The sequence below is a fragment of the Empidonax traillii genome, unplaced genomic scaffold, assembly GCF_003031625.1.
Source record: "Empidonax traillii isolate 1590-97213 ecotype Southwest subspecies unplaced genomic scaffold, ASM303162v1 scaffold293:size840699, whole genome shotgun sequence".
Taxonomy (NCBI): Eukaryota; Metazoa; Chordata; class Aves; order Passeriformes; family Tyrannidae; genus Empidonax; species Empidonax traillii.
Window position 1 is genome coordinate 33,453 of NW_020955486.1, and position 21,378 is coordinate 54,830.

The 21,378-nt window shown below is 38.4% G+C and overlaps 1 protein-coding gene across 1 annotated transcript in view; it reads right to left on the reverse strand.

Annotated features, from left to right (window-relative positions):
- The window catches only part of EDNRA (endothelin receptor type A), a 32,140-nt gene extending 11,089 nt beyond the window's left edge, over positions 1-21,051 (reverse strand). Inside the window, exons 1-3 of the mRNA XM_027890656.1 lie at positions 20,851-21,051; positions 17,593-18,076; positions 4,966-5,093 (exon numbers count right to left, since the gene is read on the reverse strand). Of these exons, the coding sequence (XP_027746457.1) occupies positions 4,966-5,093; positions 17,593-17,994 (530 nt within the window). The 5' untranslated portion in view covers positions 17,995-18,076; positions 20,851-21,051. The remainder of the gene's footprint in view (positions 1-4,965; positions 5,094-17,592; positions 18,077-20,850) is intronic.
- Between the last annotated feature and the right edge of the window lie 327 nt (positions 21,052-21,378).

Here is a 21,378-nt window from a genome sequence, read left to right on the forward strand (position 1 = left end):
GAGAAAGGCAAATGGATTGGTGATTTTAGCTGATGGCAGCAATTAAGTGGCGTATGAAAGGACACCAGCAGGCACAAAAAGGTGAAAGGTGTGGGGAAAGAGATGCCCTCAGGAGACCAGGAGGATTCAGTTTGTAAGTATGTGGCTCTGAAGTGCAAAGATGAGTGAGCTTTGGCAATGGAAGGAAAGAACAGGGGAAATGAGAAGGCTTTAGGTTGGAGGATTAGGTTGTGGAAGGATTAGGGTGGGATGGTAGAGACGTAATTGGACAGAGTACAGAATTTTGGCATGGGCTCGAAGGATTGGAGATAATAAAGGTTTAAGTAAAGGAGTAGTTAAGAACTCTGGATTAGAATGCTTTGAGTGTACTGGGAAGTATTGGATTTTGAATCAGTATCAGTATTTGAATCAGTACAGAGATCAGTAAAATTTAGCTGTTAAAAGGCTTCCTCATTCCTTCTTTAACAAATACACTAATATGGGATTTCACACACAAAGCATTTCTTCTGATTTCTTGTATCACACCCTTTTTTTAGTTTGGAAGTGTGCTTATTAGCTGGACAGTAAGACTTGTGGATTGAATCCCTGTAGCCTTGGTGTTAGAGGAAGGAAGAAGGCATGAAGGCAAGTCCAGGCTGTAAGCCCCTCACAAAACCTTCAGAGAGTGTTTTTACAGAACGTCACTGGAAGGTGTTGCTGAACATCACCGGGAGGTGTCAGAGCCTGGTGTGCCACCATTCCTGCAGTGAACAGAGTAGGAACCTTTGCTTTGATATCTACAGCAATATCCCGTGCTGTGTAGTCATGGGTGTGTGCTATGGAGAGGCCTTCAAGACATCATCTTAACAGAAATGTATGTATAAATACTTTAAAAATGCTAAAGCAAACTACAATTTGGACTTGCAGATTAAAAATAAAGAAATATGAAAATAAATAAAGAATATGAAAAAGAAGGAAGGCAATGGTTCACACATGGGGAGGAGGTCTCTGAGATTAGAATTCTGAGATCATCTGAACAAATAAAACTATACTGGGAGAATTAAGAAACTAATATCCATTATCATATCTTTTCATAAATATTCATATTAAAATCCAAATTTAATTTTAAATAATTTGTCACCCTATCACATTTCATTTTGCCAAATATAAAATCTTGGCTTTAATGACTAAACTAAATATTCACACAAACTTAACCTTTTACACAAATACTCAAATATTTGTGAACTTTGGATATTTAACAATCAGTTTGAAGTTTACTTTCTATAGGCTGGCAGTATTATGATTGGTCTCATCAGCTGCACAAGGTGCTATCTAATCCTTGACTGACTGATGCTCTTGGCAAGCAGCAACTGTATATATTTTTCAAGGAGCAAATGTAAAGTTTGTGTTGTGCCACCGGTGTAACTATGTAAGTGACAACAAAAAGGTTGCAAATTGTGAATCCAGTTATTTCCTTTCTTGCATTTTTGTACCTGTTCTTTTTGAGTTACATCTGTCTTGCATATGAGCAGATTGGTACGCACAGCAGTAAGGATTTGGGTGCCGTATGTATTTTATTAATAAACTCTTTTTCGGTTCCCAAGTCAAATAACTATCAGATAAGGAATTATTAGCTGAATAGTTTTATGAATGGTTTCAGCTAAAGCATAAGAAGCTCAGTAATAAGATCATAATTTGCTGAATGCATATTAATCTGCAATTACTTGGTCATTTTACTCACTGCTGTAAGAGTGATTTGAAAAAAGTGGTAGTATAACTTTTCAAGTGGTTGTTCTGTGAGTTATGTAATATATAGGATCTTTGTCTAGCCACAAACCTTCCATAATTAGGAGTGAGAAAATACTGCAGAGTTTATTTCCTTCATACTTGGAAAATATAGGATGTCTGCCAGGGAACTGTCATAAAATACATGCATAATGCATTGTATTTAATTCCTCAGTCTAAAATCTGTGTGTAATTTGTCTAACTTTTTTTTCTATTTATTCCCCTCTTTTCTCCAACCTTGTCTAAAATATTCACTTTTTCCCCAGGTCACTTCCTTTTCTCTGTTTAATGTTGTGCCTTCTCTTTTCTCTCCCCTTTTCATTTTCTATTGCTCATGCACATGCTGTCAACTTTAGTATATTGTGTCCTTCAGGTACTCTCCCTCCTCTGTTTTCTTCTTCTCCCTCTATTCTTACCTGTTTATTCCAACTGTGTTTTCAAGGACTCTGCAGTCCTTCCTGCTACTTAGAGATGCACAGTATTAAACCACAAGGGATCATTACATCATAGAGTATACATACAGACTATTAAATATTTTTCACTCCTACCTAGCTGTAATTTGCTTAAAGCATTTCTTTCAGAAGGACATCTTGTCTGGATCTGAGAACATCAGCAGGTGCTTTTGTTTCCCTGTTCCTTTTAACTGCCTTAGGAAATAAGGTGTTCAAATGACCCATTAGTATAACACTGTTCTGCAAGTGTCATCAGCCTTTGGTAAGAGTGAAAAGCCATGAAGGGAAGACTAGAAACTAGAAGAAGGACCTAAGAAAGAGTCACTGTCAAGATTAGTGTCAGAACTGTTCCTAAAGGGCACTACTATTGGTGGCACCAAACTGTTCCGCTTCATTATTAGGGACCACAGCTGTTCTTCATTTTAGAGGTAAGGAGTAGTGTGTTGATTGCAAAGCTCTTAATTCAATAAAGATCTTCTAGTTTTGTTTTAGTGGTAAAATCCTCAGTTATCTCATACGCTTACTGAAAGTTGGTCCAGATGGAAGTATCCACTCTGAGATTACTGTTCTATACAATTTGCTATGCAGAGGAGGCAAGAAGAGAGTGTATACACATTAAATGAGATCCATATCTTCACTTTCCTTAAACCCATTTCTTCATTAAAACTATTATGCCCATGACATAAGCAGGAGTAAACAGCTCAGGAAAGAAAATATCTTTAGTTTTAGTCACAGTCAGGCACTGTTTAGAAACAGTCACACTGTTGTCACCATCATGATCTAGACTTTAAAAACGCCTGAGAGGCATCTGAAGCAAATGTGAGCTTCCTCTGAAGGGTGAATGGCTGGATTTTTTTTAAAAAAGCCTCTTGAAAACCTCTCCACATGTGAGGGGACATTGTTCCCTCTGGGCATGCACAGTAAAACCTTCATGCACTGTCAGGCCAAGTCACTGTGTGTGAAGGGCAGTAGTAACCAGTGGAGTGTCCCACTAGGATGTAGTTAAAACAGAGACTTGTCCCTGTAGGAAAAAAATAATCCTGCTCTTAATTAAGATTGTAGTCTACAAGAGGGACAGTCAGTCAACAATTATCAAAGCTACGGAGCTCTGCATCCATTATACCAATTGATTTCTTGTTTTTCTACATCGTAGAATGCAATTCCATATATAAGCACCCAAAGTAATTATAAATATATATTTTCAAGAGCTTTTTAAAGCAAAAATTAACTCACCTGTAGGTCAGATACAGTCCAGCTGTGACAAAACACTCATTTTCCATTTTATAGAAATTTTAATTCCTATTATTTACTCATATTTCATTCCATTAGCAACCATTTGCTAATGTGGAATTTTGTACTAATGTGACTATGCCACTTCCAGTGCCTAGTCTGACTTGTTGAAGGTGCTCTCAGATTTCATGGTGATTTAATTTTGTTCAATTCATAGTAGCCAATATCAGAATCTGGCTGTTTTCTAACACACATCCTCTGCAACCGTTTACTAGAGTAGCACCAGATGATAAAGAATATGTCCTTGGCAAAGCGTGTAAGCTGGGGGAGGAAATTAAATAGTCTGAGTCTGATCCCACACAAGACTTTATAATCAAATGGAAACAATATTTGCTTGTTGTGAGGATTAGCAAATCACTCCTTGTAAAAATATATATATGCATATTAAGAGGTAGCATCAGCTGAGTTAATTCCAATTTATGAGCACGTGTATACCAGGAGAACTTCATCTGCTGAAAAAACTGCAGTTGTCAGAATTTATCTAACAAACTGGCCATTTCATGTGCTTGATCTATGATTTATTCCTTAGAGGAGCCCATGGGATTTTATTTTATGCTGGGCAGATATTGCTTGAGAAATAGAATTCTTTTTATAGTTTGCAAACTCAAAAGTGGAAATAGAACAGTTGCCTGTGTTACATTGTTTTGTTTCTGGCTTTGGCTAAGGATTTACTAATACAGTAAGGAATTGTGTTTCAGGTATGGAAACTAGTCAGTGACTCATCCATTGCAAACCTTGTACATTACCTTTAAAATTAACCAAGATTAATTTTAATTTTTTTTTTTAACTTTGCATAACGGTACTAATACACATTTTATTTAACAGTATTTTCTGTATCAGAGTTACTGATATTTTGAAATAGAACGTGATCAAGTGAACTCAAGACCAATAAAAATAGTTTTTACAGAACTCAAGTATTCGTCTGCTATTGCATTATATGTATGAAGAAAAAATAGCAGAGGCATTACTTTTCAAACCATCAATGTCAATCTCTCAAAGCAAGTTTCCAACGTGTTTTTCAGTACAACTCAGTTAGGTATAAAAGTTATCAAAATAAACCCTGTAATTGTGGTCCATAGGCAGTGAGTTGAAAAAAACAATTTTTAAGGCTAAAGATTACAATCTTATTCAAATACAAAACAAACATGAGTTCATACGAAGGAAAGAAATCTGAGTCAAATCCCAATAAATTTTTGTCTGGTAAAGGAAGTTGAAATAATGCTTTAGTAGAGCTTTTAAATACCTTTTAAAAACATGTAAAGTTCATTAGTCCAATGACTTAATACTATACTTTGAGCCAGAGATGTGGTGCTTTGTTATAGCCAGGAAATCCAAAAAAACAGAATCTAAATTGCATCTATACTGTAATCTGGCTGCTGAGAAGACCATAGTGAGTGCTCCCAGTTTTAGGAAAACTGCAAGGGCGAGAGCAGCATCAAAAGAGTCAAACACACTGTACCTGTCCACGCTTAGGGCACAGAGGTTAAGGACTGTGATTCCCACTGATGCCTTCTGGATGAAGGGAAGGAATTTGCAAAGAAACTGTCCAAAATCCGTATCTCCAAAAGGCCACTTCTGAGCAAGGAGCTAAAGAGAAGATATGAAATAATCAGAATATTTAAAAAATAACCTAGCAAGTGTGTCACAACTGTAGTTATTTCTTGTCTTAGACACAGCCATTGTAACCTTGAATTCTACATACCTTAAGCATATCCTTAGCAACAAATGAATCTGGGAAGTAACTGCTACTGGAGAAGCACAGAGGGTGAAAGTTTAAACTTCAGTGTTGACCTGGTTGTAATAATAACTTGCATTGTTAAAAGTGGTTTTTTTGTATTATTGTGCATCATCCACCAGTACTGAATGATGAGTCTAACCCAGTCCTGTCATACATGGTTGCAATTACAGTGTCCCTGAACCAAGCAGTCAAAACATAGCTCGGAGTTCACAGTGAAGTACCTCAGAGACAGATTCTGATGCTGCACGCAAGTGGATTCTTTTCATTGTAAATGTACCACTGCGTAGCTCATGACTATTCACTGCCAGATTCTTAAATGTGTGAAGAAAATATTGTGCATACATAATTTGTTCCATATTGTGTTTTAGAGGACTAGCCTCACGCCTACATGTGGGCTGTACTTCAAGGCAATGGAAAGGCATCCATTGGAAAGATGTGAGTGAGTGACTGGGGTTTAGGTTAGTATTTTCAGGGAGGCATTTGCATAACAAATGTGAGTACAGTGATTCATGTGCATAGTTGTGAAGTATTAGCATATAAATAGTAGTATTTCTAATCGTAACTATTAAAGCTTTGAACATGGCTTTGAACAAAGCTTGGATAGCAAGTATACATGCAAAATACAGGATAAAAAATTATTCAGGATAGTCAAATCTACAACTGGCTGCAGAATCACGGAAGATCTCCCTTTACTGGCGCTGACAGTAAATTAGCAGATTACATTTAATGTAAGTAAGTGCAATGAATGTAAAATTATTGAGTCCATACGAAGTACTGAGCCCTAATTTGGCTCTTTCCACTCATGTAAAGGATCTTTCAGCTGCTGTGAACAGTTCTTTTGAAAAACACCGCCATTTTTTATATCTTCCCTAAGTCTCTGCTACTGAGCCTTTCTCAGGAGTAAGATACAGGATAAGAGGTCAGATGAATTCCTTGTATTATATGGCACAGCAGTTTTTATGCTCATACCAACTTCTCTTAAAACGGTTGTGAATAGAAAGTGTAAGGTTTGAAATGAAAGTATTAAATGTTTGAGCCAGGTATCCCTATATAGCCAGGGGGCACATTTTGAAAGGCAGCAATAAATAATTGACTTACTGGATAATTGACTATTTCTACCATGCAGTCATTGGTATTACATTAAGCCTTACTGAATGAAGGCTAGAACACGAATATTTTGATGGTACTGTCAAATTTGAAGATGTTTTTATTTGCTTCAGAGGAAGACAGCAAATGATACACTAAGGAATAACAATTTTAAGGAATAACAATATCAGCAAAACCCAAGCTTATCCAAAGGTTTTAAAACCTGATTTTGCTGAATTGTTGAAGACTGTTGAATCCAGACTTGGGACTGTTTGTGGAACTAAAATTGATTTAAGCTTCACAACAGTTTTATTTTCAAGTAATCAGATGGAGATAAACTGGTGGCACAACAAGCATTCCAATAAATACAGTTTGTGCAACGTGGCAGTCTTGCTGCCCCTGGGCAAGAGTGCAACATGGAATGGAGAGAACAAGAACCATACTTTCATCTGCACAAAAGTGCTGGAGGACTGATGCATGCAAAAATTAGTTGTGTTCTTTCATGATAAACAAAGCCTGTGAATCGTGTTTTTAATATTTTTACAGTTGAAACCAAACAATATGGAATACGATTAAATCAAAATTGCTGTTTCCTGAGTTTACTTTCTTGCAGACCTGTTCTACCAGGCCCTCTTCATCTTGGGCAGACTTCTCTGCTTAAAGGCAGTTCATGTTTTGAGAGTTAGCTTTGCAACCACAAGGACTAGAAAATTTTTTGCAGTAGAGGCTTAGGCTCTGGAACACACTCATTTAGTAAAAGTGGGTGGATTCTGTCTGCAGAATTAGAAAAGCAAATTTTGATTGTAGCTCAGGATTACAGAATGTAAATTAAACATTATATCTATTTAAATTAGTGTTTAATTGAAACCTAGTAATAATCACTACCTTTAGCAATATAAATATTAACTATGGGAAGTTCAAATTCACATCTATCTTTATCTCAGTTAAGGTAGGAGTTACCTTTCTGTTTTTTTTCATATCACGAGCTTTCAAAAGTTTAGCACTTTGCTGTAGAGTACAGGGTGTTTATCACAGAATGCCAGATTTGTAGGAATTCATCCTCTTCTTACAGTCCTGCCCTGGCTTTTTCGCATCCCTTCTATTTTATAGCTATTCATCACAATGCTGAATTACTTGTGTTTTTTTCCCCAAACTATGTACTACACATTGTCCATGTCTCTCTAGGACCATATTAATAATGTCATTTGATAACTTGTATTTCGAGACAAATTTTAGCAGTTCACAGGTTTCAGCCAACTAGGTGCTGATACCATGAAGCAAATTTGTGTGTGCTACTGCTGGTTAAACAGGAAAGGTGTTATCTGTTATCTGGATTATTTTTTCTCTCCAGCTGAATAGTAAAATGAGATTTCTCAGCATAAGCTATAGGATCAATCCCAGCTTATCAAGAAACTTCCTGTTTCTTGAGTGTTAGAATATCCTACAAATGGGGTTCCCTTTGCTGTTGTCCTTTTATTCTCTATGCTGGTATTTGTTCTCTGGCATACTGAGAACTTCAGTATGAATGCCTCATTTACCATCAAGACCACAGCAGAGAAACTGCAAGCACCTTTGCAATGGTATTCCAGTTTAGGACAATCATATTTGATGAAAGCAAATCCCCCTTTTGCCAGAAGGTTAGAGAACGGATTACTGGGATTGGTGGTTTAACTGTAGTCAGTACCTTCAGTAACAAAGATGGTAAGTTTATGTCTGCAAGCTCTTGATTAGTTCCTGAAATACATTGAAAGGTCCAGAAGAATTATTTTCTAGATATGTTTGCAATAGTATAACAAATGTTTGCAGGGCATATTTTTGCCTTTTGCCTAGAACTCTCTTGTGAAGCTTTAGTTTATGTGGGGTTCCAGAAAAAAATGTTGGAAAAAGAGGAGATGCTCAGAACAAATGGTAATTCAACCTCCTGTAATCACATGGAATTTCAGCTCCAGACTCTTGTCTGGGTTTGGGTAAAATCAGAATAATTCTCGGGCACCACTGGGTGAAAGCTGAATTATAAATGGCGCTGCCAGGGAAAAGCAACTCAGCAGCCTTCTGTCGATCCCCTGTGCCAACCAGAGCCCCAAAAGTCATTTTTCTTTATAGATCAGACTTTAAAAAGGCAACTGAAAGATAACCACCTATTCATTTCAGTACACTGACTGTGGCTGTAGCATATGCCCAGCAATGGAAGAAAACAAGCACTTTGTAGTGACTGTGAAACTGTTACTGCAAGGCAAACATTAGCTTCAAAAAGAAAAGTGTTGTACTCGAAAAAGGTTCGCTAACTCGTTACTCATCACAGGGAAGCCTTATCATGGTTCCAGCATGTACGCTTCTTCTCCACACCCCAGGAAGCTCTCTTTTTTTGAGATTAGAAGTGTTTTATTCCTTTTATTTCTTACACTTTCCACTAATTGAAGTAATTTCGGTACCAAATCATTACACATTCTTTTCAAGTTGATTTTAATCAAAATCCTTGGGATCAGAATTTTTTCCATAAGATTCACTTTGCAATCATTTCTGTGGGTGTACTCCATTATTACTCTGCATCAGCTATGCATTCATTACTTCCTCTTGGATCAGGTGCCAGTTTTTTTTCTTCTGTAGATATTTTTAGTCAGCAAATCTGATTCTGTCTTTGGTTTTACTAATTTTTACATCAAAACAAGTCAAGTGCCCTCTGTTCTGCTCTGGCATGGTGCAGAAACTTCAGAGGGAAATAGCACATGTATTTTGTATTAAAAAAGGGCCCAGGAATTTAATTGAACTAGTCCTGATTTACTTAGGTACAATATAAGAACTGGAACTACTGGCTCTGCTCTCCAAGTGTTTTCGCATATTTTAATATACAAACAAAATGAGTATAAAATGTTAGCAAATTACATTTTCTCTCAAAGCACTGGAGTAGGAGAAATCAGACTGATTATCCCAACTTGTATCCCACTTCCTCATGAGCTGGTCAAATGGATTGTGCTTTTGCAAACCCAGGGTTACAAAATCTCTGAGGTTTAAAACAAGACATGCAGCAAAGGAAATGCACTTTTTCCCTTGTGCAGTTTGGCACTTAGAAGTATTTCATACTGTGGTGCAATTCCTGAGAAAAGAGCACAGTCAACATGTATTTTTCCACTGAAATCAGAAACCAAGATTTCAAGATTCTACTGCTGATCTTTAAAAACTCAGCAAAGTGACCAGACAGCCACAGCTTCCCTGAGCATCCCCCTTTCTCTGCTGATTTATAAGGCCTCTCTGCCCTGACACTGCAGCTTGTAACAAACAAGACATCAGCACTGAGAACATTCCTTTGCGATGATTTTTAAATGTCACTCCGTTGATTTTATTCCGCCACTGCTGCTATTTTCTAACCCCCATCTGTATGGTAGCTGATGTACAAAACATGAAGTCCCACTGTGCATCCCCAGCAATTTATAGACAATCTAAAAGAGAGAATGTTGTAACCCCACCACATGAGTATTCACCAGAATATGCTCCTGTGCATCCACAGTGTTTATCTAAGACTAGGCTGATCCTGTGTGTTTACAGGCAGATGGTGACCCTGGGGCTCAGCCCAAAATAGATGGACTGGTTTAGGTGCTAGATGTGAACCAGCTCTGAGCTGCTCTCTTAAACTGCTTTGGTTTGACAAGTACAGGTCAGGAGGTCCTCTCTCTCTGCCTCATGGTATTGAGGATGGAAGTGGAGGTTTCATACCTGCCCTTTCCTGCTCTGATCTCGTCCTAGTGCTCTAGAGACTTTCTCTTCCTGTATCCACTCGGGAACGTAATTGTGCTGACACACAAGATCCGCTTCCCAGAAGCTGAGCCACGTTCCACACAGGTAATGCTTGCACCTCATGCCACCCACATGGAGGATACTCTCCTCAGTTTCATTTAAATGTTCAGTATACTGATGGAACAACTCTGGCACAACCCTAGAAGTTAATTTCTGCTCTGTCTTCAGCAGGACAAAGAGAAATAACTTATTTATTCAGTGACTTAAGTTACACTTGTGCAGTAATGAAGAAGGGAATGAAACCAGCAGATTTCTGCCTGTATAGATAAAACCTAGTTGTATAACTGACCAGCATCTCCTAACTGGGGATGCTGAAAACCAGTGTAGTCTGTGGTGATTTTCTTTCCTTGCCATTTGGTCTGGAGTGAAAGACAAGAGAAATTCCTCTGGTTTTGTTAGATCAGCAAATTTGGCTTTTGTTGCTGGGGTTTTTTTTGCAATTTTTTTTCTTAAGGCTTGTGTCCTCTAGAAATCATTGAGCTCTGTCCTAAATTCTGTTCTACAGTCGTATATGCCCTTGTCTGATTAACCATGGGCCAAACAGGGTCCCTGGTGTTTTGGGTGAATCCAGCTGAAATCTGACTGGACACAGAAGTGGTTAAGGTCTGCACCACTGAGCTGTCTGCATTAAGTGACAAAAGCTGATGATTCCGACTGAAGGGTCTCTCCAACTCCTGATCTGTAAGACTGTTTAGTGTAGGAATAAGGGTATATTGAGTCTTCTGCAGTGGTATTTTGAATGTAATGACTCAAACAGGACCCTTCTGCCCTCATGAAAGATCATAGCACAAGAATTCATTGCATGTTCTCGAGCCTTTATCTTATGCCTAGAACCATTTATCGGGGAGAGAATTGCATTGCTGGACAATCCTCATCCATTTCTTGCTTGGGAACCAAACTTGCTCATCCCACTTATGTAACTCAGCTGTTCTCTACCACTTTGCTGGAAAGAGGAAGAGCTGTAAGGGTGGAGAGATAACACAACCTGTCTTTAGGTATTCCTTCTCACTGCTGAAGTGAAAAACCTCAAATTTTGGAAGTATAGTGATTAGAGGAAAACAAGAACAAGGCTAGCTTTTATAATGCAGAGCATGAGACCAATATTGAGTATATTATGGTGAGATGGTAGTTTAAACTTCTTCCAACTTTGGTATCATTTGTTTATTTCCTTATACTTAGATTCACAATCCTGCCATGGTAGAGAAAGCACACTGCATCTCTTCTTTGCAGGAAATACATTTCTGATTTTGCTACAACTACAAGAACTGTCTGTTTTTCCACTTGGGGTGGATAAAAGACTGACCAATTTTTTTTCTGGAAGGAAGAAAATTTATGTGGGGATGCACAAGAACCATCAAAGACATGTTTTTACTCTGAATTGCCCTACCACATCTTAGGCTTATCTTAGCCCAGCTCATCTTATCCCAGCTGAGTAAAAGTGGAGGTAGCAGAGGGTCTCATGCCATTTACTGAATGCATACAGTCTTTTTCTCCTGCTTAGGCAGGAATAGAAGGGAATGTATAGTTCTTACACAAGAGAAAATAGTTTATATTTCAAGAGATCCTGAAAAGTAAGAAAACAAATGCCCTTCAACAAATTGCAGTTGAAACACTCTGTCTCAACTAACTGGTAAAAAAATAAATCCTAAGTTTTATGTTCTTGTTAAAATGTTTATATTTGTTACAAAACTCTACTTAGTGCTAAAGTGTACCTAACAACTCTAGGCATCTCCCCTGTGATATTTTTGCTGTTTGCAAAGTAGGATTAGTTTCTCTTTTGTTGTTCCTCGGTGTTGGCTGTCTTCCCACCCTATTAGGTACACAGTTTCTCAAGCTGTGCTGCTCTTCTTCATAGAAATGAGCTGCAAGGTGTGCTTATGGTGATTTGTTGAAAGGAATTTTTTTTCATTCCCTGGGCATAGTATTGCTTTTGTTACTCTTCCAGCTCTGTTGTCTTTTGTGTGTTGCAAAAAAGAGTGACAGGGTTGTTAAGAAGTTACTGCAGAGCTGGTAAACCCTGGACATATACAATCAAAACAATTCCTTGTGATCTACAGAGTTCAGCTGATTGAAAAATAAAGAAAGCAAACATACTAAAATATTCTTTTAAACCCAGAGTCTCTAAGAACTGTCCAGTATTACAAATGCACATGACAGCAAGGCAGGCATGAGATGTGAAGTTGAAGATGAGAGAGGAGCTGCCTGTGCACTGATAGGAACATATATCCCACCCCCCAAAGGTACAGTCATTACTTAAAGGCAGAGTCTATCTTGAACAAAGACCTAGGATATAAAATTTCTACCTTAAATCTGTCTTGGTATGCACGTTAAACACTTCTTACTAGGAAGCTGTAGTCTGTAAATGGAGAGAACAGATTTCCAATGGACTTCCGTTCCATGCCCATTTTGGGTAACTTCTGCCTTCAGGACTCAGCAGTCAGTTCCTGTGCTACCTCTAGATTTCCTTTATGTATGAACACTACACACCTTGAAATAATAGGGTTGTGAAGCCAAGGCCTCAGAGTTTCCTGCTGTTGTCAGTACTTCATTGAGAAATACACATGAGAAATTTTGGGTTTAAAGGAGGATTTCTTCATTAAATGCCCTTAACTTTATGTGTGCCGTGGACTTTGCTTTATACTCCTTTGGCACTAAACTATAACTACTGCAGATGCCACTTGCTCTATTGGCTACAAGATCAGTGTCAATGTGTTTAATTATCTCTGTTAAGGTATAATACTAATTCTGTTGGTAAAGGTATTCAGATATGCCAAATAATTTGTGGTTTAGGCAGCACTGATCTAACATTTATGCGTGTGCTCTGATGTTGAAAAATGTCTGTGATTAGAAATGCCCCTCCTAAGTCTTTCTTTATTGAAGACAAAATGGCTGAAGATGTTTCCTCACTGCCAGCTACCTTATATATTTGGATTCATAGTGTTCTGAGTGGACTACTCAGATTTAGATGCTATTGCAACTAAGGTAAATATGAATTTATTGACAAAATCTCCCCTAATTTATTAAAGAAAACATTATCTTTTTGAGCTATCTGGGCAGTGAACTCTTGCTTTTTTTTTTTCCTCTGGGCAGATGTCTCACTTTATACCAGTAAAATAATTAGGAAAATGTTTTTATTGACATTTAAAGAAACAGAGTAAAAGCTGGCTAATTGGCTTCCTCTGCTTTATAAACTCATGGTTTAAGGAGTTAAGCATATTATGATCTAAGGCTATGTCAATCCTATATAGGTCAGTTTTCAATAAACAGAACTTATTTAAACATTTTTCTCTAAAGTGCATAGAACTAGAAGCAGAGACAGCTCAGGACTTCCCAATAACATAGTTAAAACTGAATTTTGCCATTCTAAAGGTGAGAGCCTTGGCCTAGAGTGTTTCAAGCTCCATGAGCTCAGGAAAGCATTTTCTGTGCTGTCCAACAACCCTGGTGTTGTTACTGTTGCTCTGCTAAACTTGAGCCAGTAAGGGCTTTTCAGACCTTAGTGCAGCCAAGACGATGGTGTTTCTATGGATATTCTGCTGCTGCCCATGCATAGCCTTAGAAAACAGACTAGTTTTTGTAGAGAAAGCAGCCCTATAAAGAAGTTTTCGTGCATTGCATCTGTCGTAGCTTATTTTCTATACACATGGCACTGATGGGTAACGCAGGTGATGCCGCAGCTTTCAGTTGTGCTAATGCTACCTAATACTAGAAAAGGGACATGTCTCGTCAGTGCCTTAACCCTACCTCAACAGTAGTGTAAGATTTAAACATTCTTTTTCTGATCTTCTTTTCCCTGGAAAGAAATTACTGTTTTGGAGCTATAGGCTTTGACATCTTGAATGTGTGAGATGGGCATGTCTTGGGTAAAGAGGAAACTGTTTGGGTCCAGGTGCTATAAAAATGTGATTGAGAATTAAATTGGCTTAGTTTGGTCTATTAAGGATGGATTTATAACTGCCACCCTTCCTGTAAAACTCAATTTATTAAAATTTTTAATATTGATTTGATATTATAAGTGGATATACTAGTGGAAATTAAGTGTAGTGGGGCTTTAATAAATCCAGAACCTTCAAAAGCAGGCTAGTGAATATTAGTCACATTTCAATCCATTTAACAAATTGCTAGGGGGAACCTAATTACAGTAATAAGAGAAAGTAAGAGGGGAATTTCTGAGCCTACTGTACTGTGAAGAAAGGATAAAAATGTCAAACACCTGTGTCCACATCTTTAGTTGAAATAAATTACATAATTACTTTTTTCCCAGCATCACTCCTTTGTTCATTGTGTAAATGCGTAGTAGAATAATGGACTTAATTCTCCTGGAACGTTACATTGTCAGTTACTATAATCTTACACCTGCTTCTTTCTAAGGATTTGTGGAATGGATTTGAGCATTAGTAACATTATCTACTCTTCTGAAAGTGGTTTCAAAATTGTTAAGGCCACCACTATGTTTCAGGAAAGTGATTATTACTATTTCTGATACTCAATTATAATTATACAGTATACATATATATTTGGTTTTTTTAAATGCAGATGAATGCTTGTTTACTCTAATTCTAATTTCAGAGCTGTTTTGTCCTCCTAAAAATGAAGATCTGACCTGAAAGTTATTAAGTACTTGAAACCACTTCTTTATATAGAATACTAATACATGGTTCAACATAAGGCAGACTCTAAAGAATCTTTTAACTGAATGTAAAAGAATCTCTAAAGTAAAGTTCAGAAGTAAATTTGTAAAATATCTTAAAATTTAAACTTTAAAACAAAAATTAAAACACTTCAATTCTTTTTCCTTCAAAGACTATCACTTCCATTCTCCATTTGTGGTATTTCCAGTGGACAGCCTTCATAGTGTCATTCAACACAAGGAGATAAAAGGTGACACAGATTTTAGGATCCCTAGTGACACAAAGAGGAATGACATTTAACAAACTTTAAAATCAACTCCTAATGTAAGCAGACACATTGCTGAGTGGTTCATATGAAAAGTGGACTATACATAACTGCATTTCTTATCAGAAGTGCTACAGCTCCCCTGTAAATGCTATAAATGCTTCCCTGTATCAGAATGCATGCAGCTAACCTTAGACAACAAGGTAGTTCTGTATGATAATTTTAAAGTAATTTATTTTGAATGTTCAAGCACTAAAAAAAACCCTAAAACTTAGAATTGTGCTTTAAATGTGATTTTAGCTCCACCTTCTTACATGTGGGAATTGGCAGACCTTGATGTCAAGGGCTGCAGTTTTGTTCACAGCCTTTATTTATCAAATACTTCTCTGCAGCACAGAAATAAGTTTTCATATAGGCTAAGGAAATTTCATTTGTCTGGAGCTATTCAGGGTAATTGAACCTTTTGAATGCCAGAGAAGTGCCAGAAAATTAATAGAAAAAATTTATTGCTAAATGATAAAGGGAATATAAAAAATATTGTTCATTACTTTTAACTAAACTTCTAAAGAATTTTCAGAAGACCATCAAAGGCAATTCTGAAAGGCAAAATTAATTCCAGCTTTCCATCCCTCTTTGTGAAAAAAGCAGAGCTCTGGAAAGGTTAGAAAAAATTGGGTAATAAAAATACTTGTTCTTGCCCAAACTTGGCTCTGAAAAGAACTCATGCCATTTTTTCCTCAAAATCTGCTATCATATATACCACAAGAAGTAAGAATACTGCCTTAGCAATTATCCATAAACATAGAAGGATAATTTACCAGGGAGGAAACTGCAATGCATGCTGGGAGCTGCAGTCATAGAGTCATAGAATCATAGAAAGGTTTGGTTGGAAAAGACCTTAAAGATCATCCGGTTCCAACCCCTGTGCCATGGGCAGGGACACCTCCCACCAGGCCAGGCTGCTCAAAGCCCCATCCAGCCTGGCCTTGTGTAGGTGATGAGTCCAGGCAAGAACCCCAATCCCATGTCCCATTAGGCATTCACACAGCTATGGAGGATGGGTGAATCTCTAATCAGGCAGGCACTAATCTTTCTCAACAAGTAGTTAATTCCAAATACTCTACAGAGACCTGCTATCTCATCAACAATTTACGGTAATTTCATTTTCCAGGTGGAATATGGAAAAGTGTAAACCTGAATTTCCATTAAATCGCATATGTTATTATTGACAGTCATTATCCTAGTTTCACATCCATATTATACTAAAACCAGATAAAAGACTTCTCTGTAATTGATACTACTGGAAGGTCAGAATCAGGTGCTGCATTTTACCATAGATAATATGCCTCTGTGTAAATGTAATATATGCATATAGATATTCTTGATCCACTAATTAATTCAAATTTTATGATCTTGTCCTATGAATAGCTGGGTTATAATGCAGTTATGATGTCAATAGTTACATATATGCAAAATTCTTCACTGTTTCTTAAATTTTAAAATCCAATTTGAAACCACTAGACACTAGTTATTAAAAAATTATGCATTAAAATGTTTCATTTAAAGCCCATATAAATAAAAGTGAAGTCTTTAGAGTCGTTTAGGGCCAAAATTGTGAAGAATGTTTTTTTTAAAATTATAATACTTAGTGTTCTATTTAGTAACAGAAGGACATTATGTTTTTATGGAGAAAAGAAAGGAGTCTAATATCCTATCAGCTATGCACCTGTGTACAATCCACAAAGAGACAGATACAAGCTTACAACATTCTTTGATGATTGTCTAAGATAAGCTAATATCAGTGAGCTATATTAAAAAAAGGACTTAGTTCTGTTTATTCAAGCATGTCCTGGCTTGAATTGTATTAGTAAACATATGCTGCATCAGAAAAAACACTTCTTCATGGTTTTGCTTAATTAAAGTGGAATATCAAAACACTGGGACAGGATAAATTTATACCAGATAAAAGAATTGCTGAGGAGCCATTTTATACTTTGACAAACCCAGATGAAATTTAATGTTTCAAAAATGGTCTGTGATAAAATTGATTTTACTAACTCTGGAATAATTCTGAGAATCTGCTATTAATGACTATTAAATGAAAAACTTAAGGGTCAACTTAACTGACATATTCTCTCTCCACAAAGCCTTAACACGAAGCCTGCATATCACAGGGAGTATTTTCTGTCAAAATACAAAGTATGGGTAAGATATTCCAAAAATAGCAGCTAGTCCATCAAGGAGGAGAACCGTTTATAAAAAGTCTTCCCTTATAAATTCTTTCGCTAGCTCTAGTAGCTGTAATAAATGAAGAGCTCCTGTGAAATGCCCAAGGCCACACTTGGTTTAAGAACTGAGAGCTACCTCACCTTTAACGGGAGATACACTTTTTCTTGATGGAGGTGAGACCTGAGAGCAAGGCTTGTGTTGTAGAACGAAAAGGAGTTGTATTTTCTCTTAAGTGCACTATTCATTGACAAAAGGGCACTAAACAGACAGAGAAGTAACCACAGAGAACAGACAGTGTGCTTGTAAGGAAAGTGCAATTAGAATGCATCGGTGTGGTTGTCCTACCTTGTACACAATGATAGGGATATCGATGACAATATAGATAAGGTCTCCCAGTGCGAGGCTGGCTATCAGTGCGTTCGGGCCATTCCTCATACACTTGTTCTGGTAAATGATCCTCAGCAGAGTTGCATTCCCAACCATTCCAACGATGAAAATAGCACAAGATACCACTGTGTTAATGTATTTAAAAGTTTCAGCAATCTTGGTCTGCTGGGAGCACTTGACAGTTTGGTTGGACACAGGGGGCTGCACGGTGGTGAGGAGTAAGCTGGATTCGATCCCTGAGAAAGTGGAAAGGTGGTTTTCCAAGTCACTCCGATTGGCATCGTATCTGTCAGAGCTGTCACTGAGGACAAATCCGGGAACCAGCAGCAGCAAGGAAACTCTTAAACACAAGGCTTCCATTCTGAAGTCCTCAAAGAGCGAATTCAAACAGGGGTTTGGGGTTTTTTTCAGTATTTCAGTGAGATACTTATCACTTCTTCACCTGCAGAGAGAAACAGTAAGTAAAAGTAGAAAAAAAAAAGAAACAGAGTAAATACAACAGGTAGACTAACAAACCCTTTTTCACGCTTAAGAAAGATATTTGAATATTCAGTCTCTGCAGCTAATAGGTATAAACACCTGTTTACACTCACTGCACTGCTCTGAAATCTAGATTACCCCCATTAACTGTCTGACAAACGGCAAACACAAAAAATTCCTTAAGTAATCGATAGCTTATACAAATAAGATTTTATAAAAGCCTTTTAGCTTGATGCAGAATTTGGATATGGATGGAAAAAAATAAGGTGGATGAAATTCAGTTTTAAAATACTGTCTTGCAAGAATAGTCGACCTGCCTTGGAGGCTGCTGAATGATATTTTAGATAAAATAAGAAGATATTCTTTTATCCTTGAAAAAGTAGGGTGACAGCAATGCATCAATAGTTAAAGATAGCAAATCTGTTAATTTTCTCAGTATTTTTGATATATTGCAACAATTAGCTTTTACTTATTTTCACCTGACTTATTAACTGGATTTCAAATGAAGACTGAAAATACTTGGGATTTCAAGTCAAACTTTGGACCAGATCCAAAGTCCCTAAATATTAGGAGGAAGACTTTTACAGTCTAGGTCTAGGTCTACCTAGGTACACCTCTGGCCAGGAAAAGTCCTTCAAACTTCTGTGTCACTTGGTTCCTGAATGTCATTGCAATTCGTGTGCAGTACTGAAGCACAGTGAAGCTAATTATAAAAATTAAAGCTCTGTTAAAGATAAAAAATGCTGGTTTAGTATTCTAAGCAACAAGTCATGACATTTCCAGTTAGGAAAGGAAGCATCATAGCGTTCTGTACCAGTGAGTGGGACAGCCTGTGTGTAACCCCTGCCAGAGTGGGGGTTAGAATAGAGTAGATACACCTTCATCCAGTGAAACCAAGGATGCCACTCAGGTCCATTTCCTTGAAGCCTCGGTTTAATATAAAGATTTTTTTTTTTTTTTTTTTTACATGGCTTCTGTATGCAAAACAAGGCAAAGTGCTGCAATGCTGACAAAAGAGGAGCAGAAAATAAAATATTTATAACTTTCTGACTTCTAGGGACTCACATGAAGTATTTGGGAGGATCCTTTTAAATAAATGAATCCTAATTCCGTTCCCTGTGGGGCTGTTAAGTCAGAGTTTATAGCAAGAAATTTACCAGAGAAGGAGGGAGACAATTTACTGATAGTACTTCTGGAGCAGGCACAGTATAAATATTTACTACTATTAAGGCTTCTGTTGTGTGTGGTCTGTGAAGTGTTTGTGTACCTATATACAGCAGCAAAAGCCATGTTAACCAGAGTATTCCTGTCTGGCATGTAGAGCGTTATCCCTCACAGAGCAGGGCTCCACATTTACAGTCCTTGTGTTGGTGTATTTGAAATGAGGATTTGACCATCTGTGAGTTCCTATGGACTTGATTTTAAAGGTGAATGTACTAAATAGTAAATCCTTCTTTATTAAATGCTGGTTACAACAGTATCCCAGGACAATCAGCAGCAGTTAGCACGATGCAAGTGCATTCACCTTAGATTTCTAAATCAAAACTAGCAGAGATGTTTGACTGTAACTGTTTTCAGGCAACTATTAACACTTGTGTTATTTACTATGACTCCTCAATTTACAAATGGGAAAACTGTATCACTGTTAAATGACTTTCCCAAGTAAATGCGATACAGCTATGAACAGAACCCATAGCCCCCTGTTTCAGTAGTTAAATTAGTGTCCTCCTTAATTTATGACGTCTTCTTGTGAAAATGGGATGTATGTATCGTATGGACAATGGTGGTGGCATGGCAAATCAGGCAGCCAGCATGCGAAGCTTGGAACAGAATTGCTATTTACCATCTCTTACCTCTCCTAGAAGCGAAACTAGAAAGTTTTTAATATACAAACTTCTAAGGATATATTTTTTTTTAACGTATTCCCAGCAGTCCTTCATTCCTCTGTGTGTATTTTCAAAGTATTTGTCTTGTTACAGAAAATTGCATGCAAACTGCCTCATATGAGTGACATCCTAGGATCTGTGGTAACTTTTTGCAATAAGGTAATCTAGTATTGCCGTGAGGTTGCTGTGTTAATCTGAGAACCACATGCATATGCTGTGCCTGTGCTCCTCCAGCGCTGCAGAACCGGCCGCTGATGCAGAGCACGAAATTCCTGACTTGCCTGAGGTAACAAGCCAGAAAGATTCCCATGCCGAGCTTTACCAAGGAGAGACCATAGCAGTGGAAACGGAATTGTTCCAAGTATTAAAGACGAGCTAAAACGTTATCAGTGATGGATCAGCCTGAAAGCAGCTGAGATGTGAACAGGAGCAAACGAACTGAAGCAGGGGCAGGAAAGCACTGAAGGGAACAAGGGGGACTCCTCCGGGCTGTTCCCAGCCCGGCAAAGGCAGGAGCGCTCCGCGCTGCCGGGGAGGCTCCTGCTGCTCCTCCAGTACCGCCAAAGGAAAAGCGCTCCCCGTGCCTCTGGCAAGAGCCATATATTGTTAAACTTCACTTAATAACAGTTACCTCGGGCTACCCTGAGCCTGTGTCGTGTCCTCTCTCACTCTCTCTCACACACACCCCACTCTCACACACAGAGATGCACCGCCGGCACCGAATCCCTCTCTGGGGCGTTTCCGAGCGGTGCCCGCGGTCGGGGCCGGGCAGTTCCCGGGGCGGGCTCGGGCTCGGGTTCCCGCAGCATCCCGCGCACTTCCCCCCGCCGCGCCTCCCCGCCGGGCTCACCCTCATGCTGGGGCTGCAGCCGCCGCCGCCGCCGCTGCCGCTGCCTCTGAGAATTTCCTCCGAGTGGCTTTTCCTGGGATAGTCTTACCAGATCCTCCTGCCTGCGTCTGACTGGGTGGGATTGAAAATCTCCACCTCCGCTAAATCAGTGAAAGAAAGAGACAGACTGAAGAAGTCGGAGCGTCCCCTCTCCTCTGCCCCCTCCCCCAATTAAAACAAACCTCCAGCCCAAACTGAGCCCCTGCCAATGTTAAACACAAAGGCTGCCTCCCGGGCACAGGGGAACGCTGAGCTCTTTTAACTATTTCCTGGCTGAAACTGAGCAAAACTACTTTGCTGGACTCACCCAAGACACAGCCTTGGGAATCCGCTCCTATAGCTGCCTGCCAATAGCACACAGGATTCTCAGAAAGGTTCTGTGTCTGATCCCACCAGACAGCAGAGGAGACAAGAGCAAAACGGGGGTTAAAAAATCCGCTGATGAAACACACCATTTTTGCATTGCGTTTCCCCCAGATTTGGCTGGGA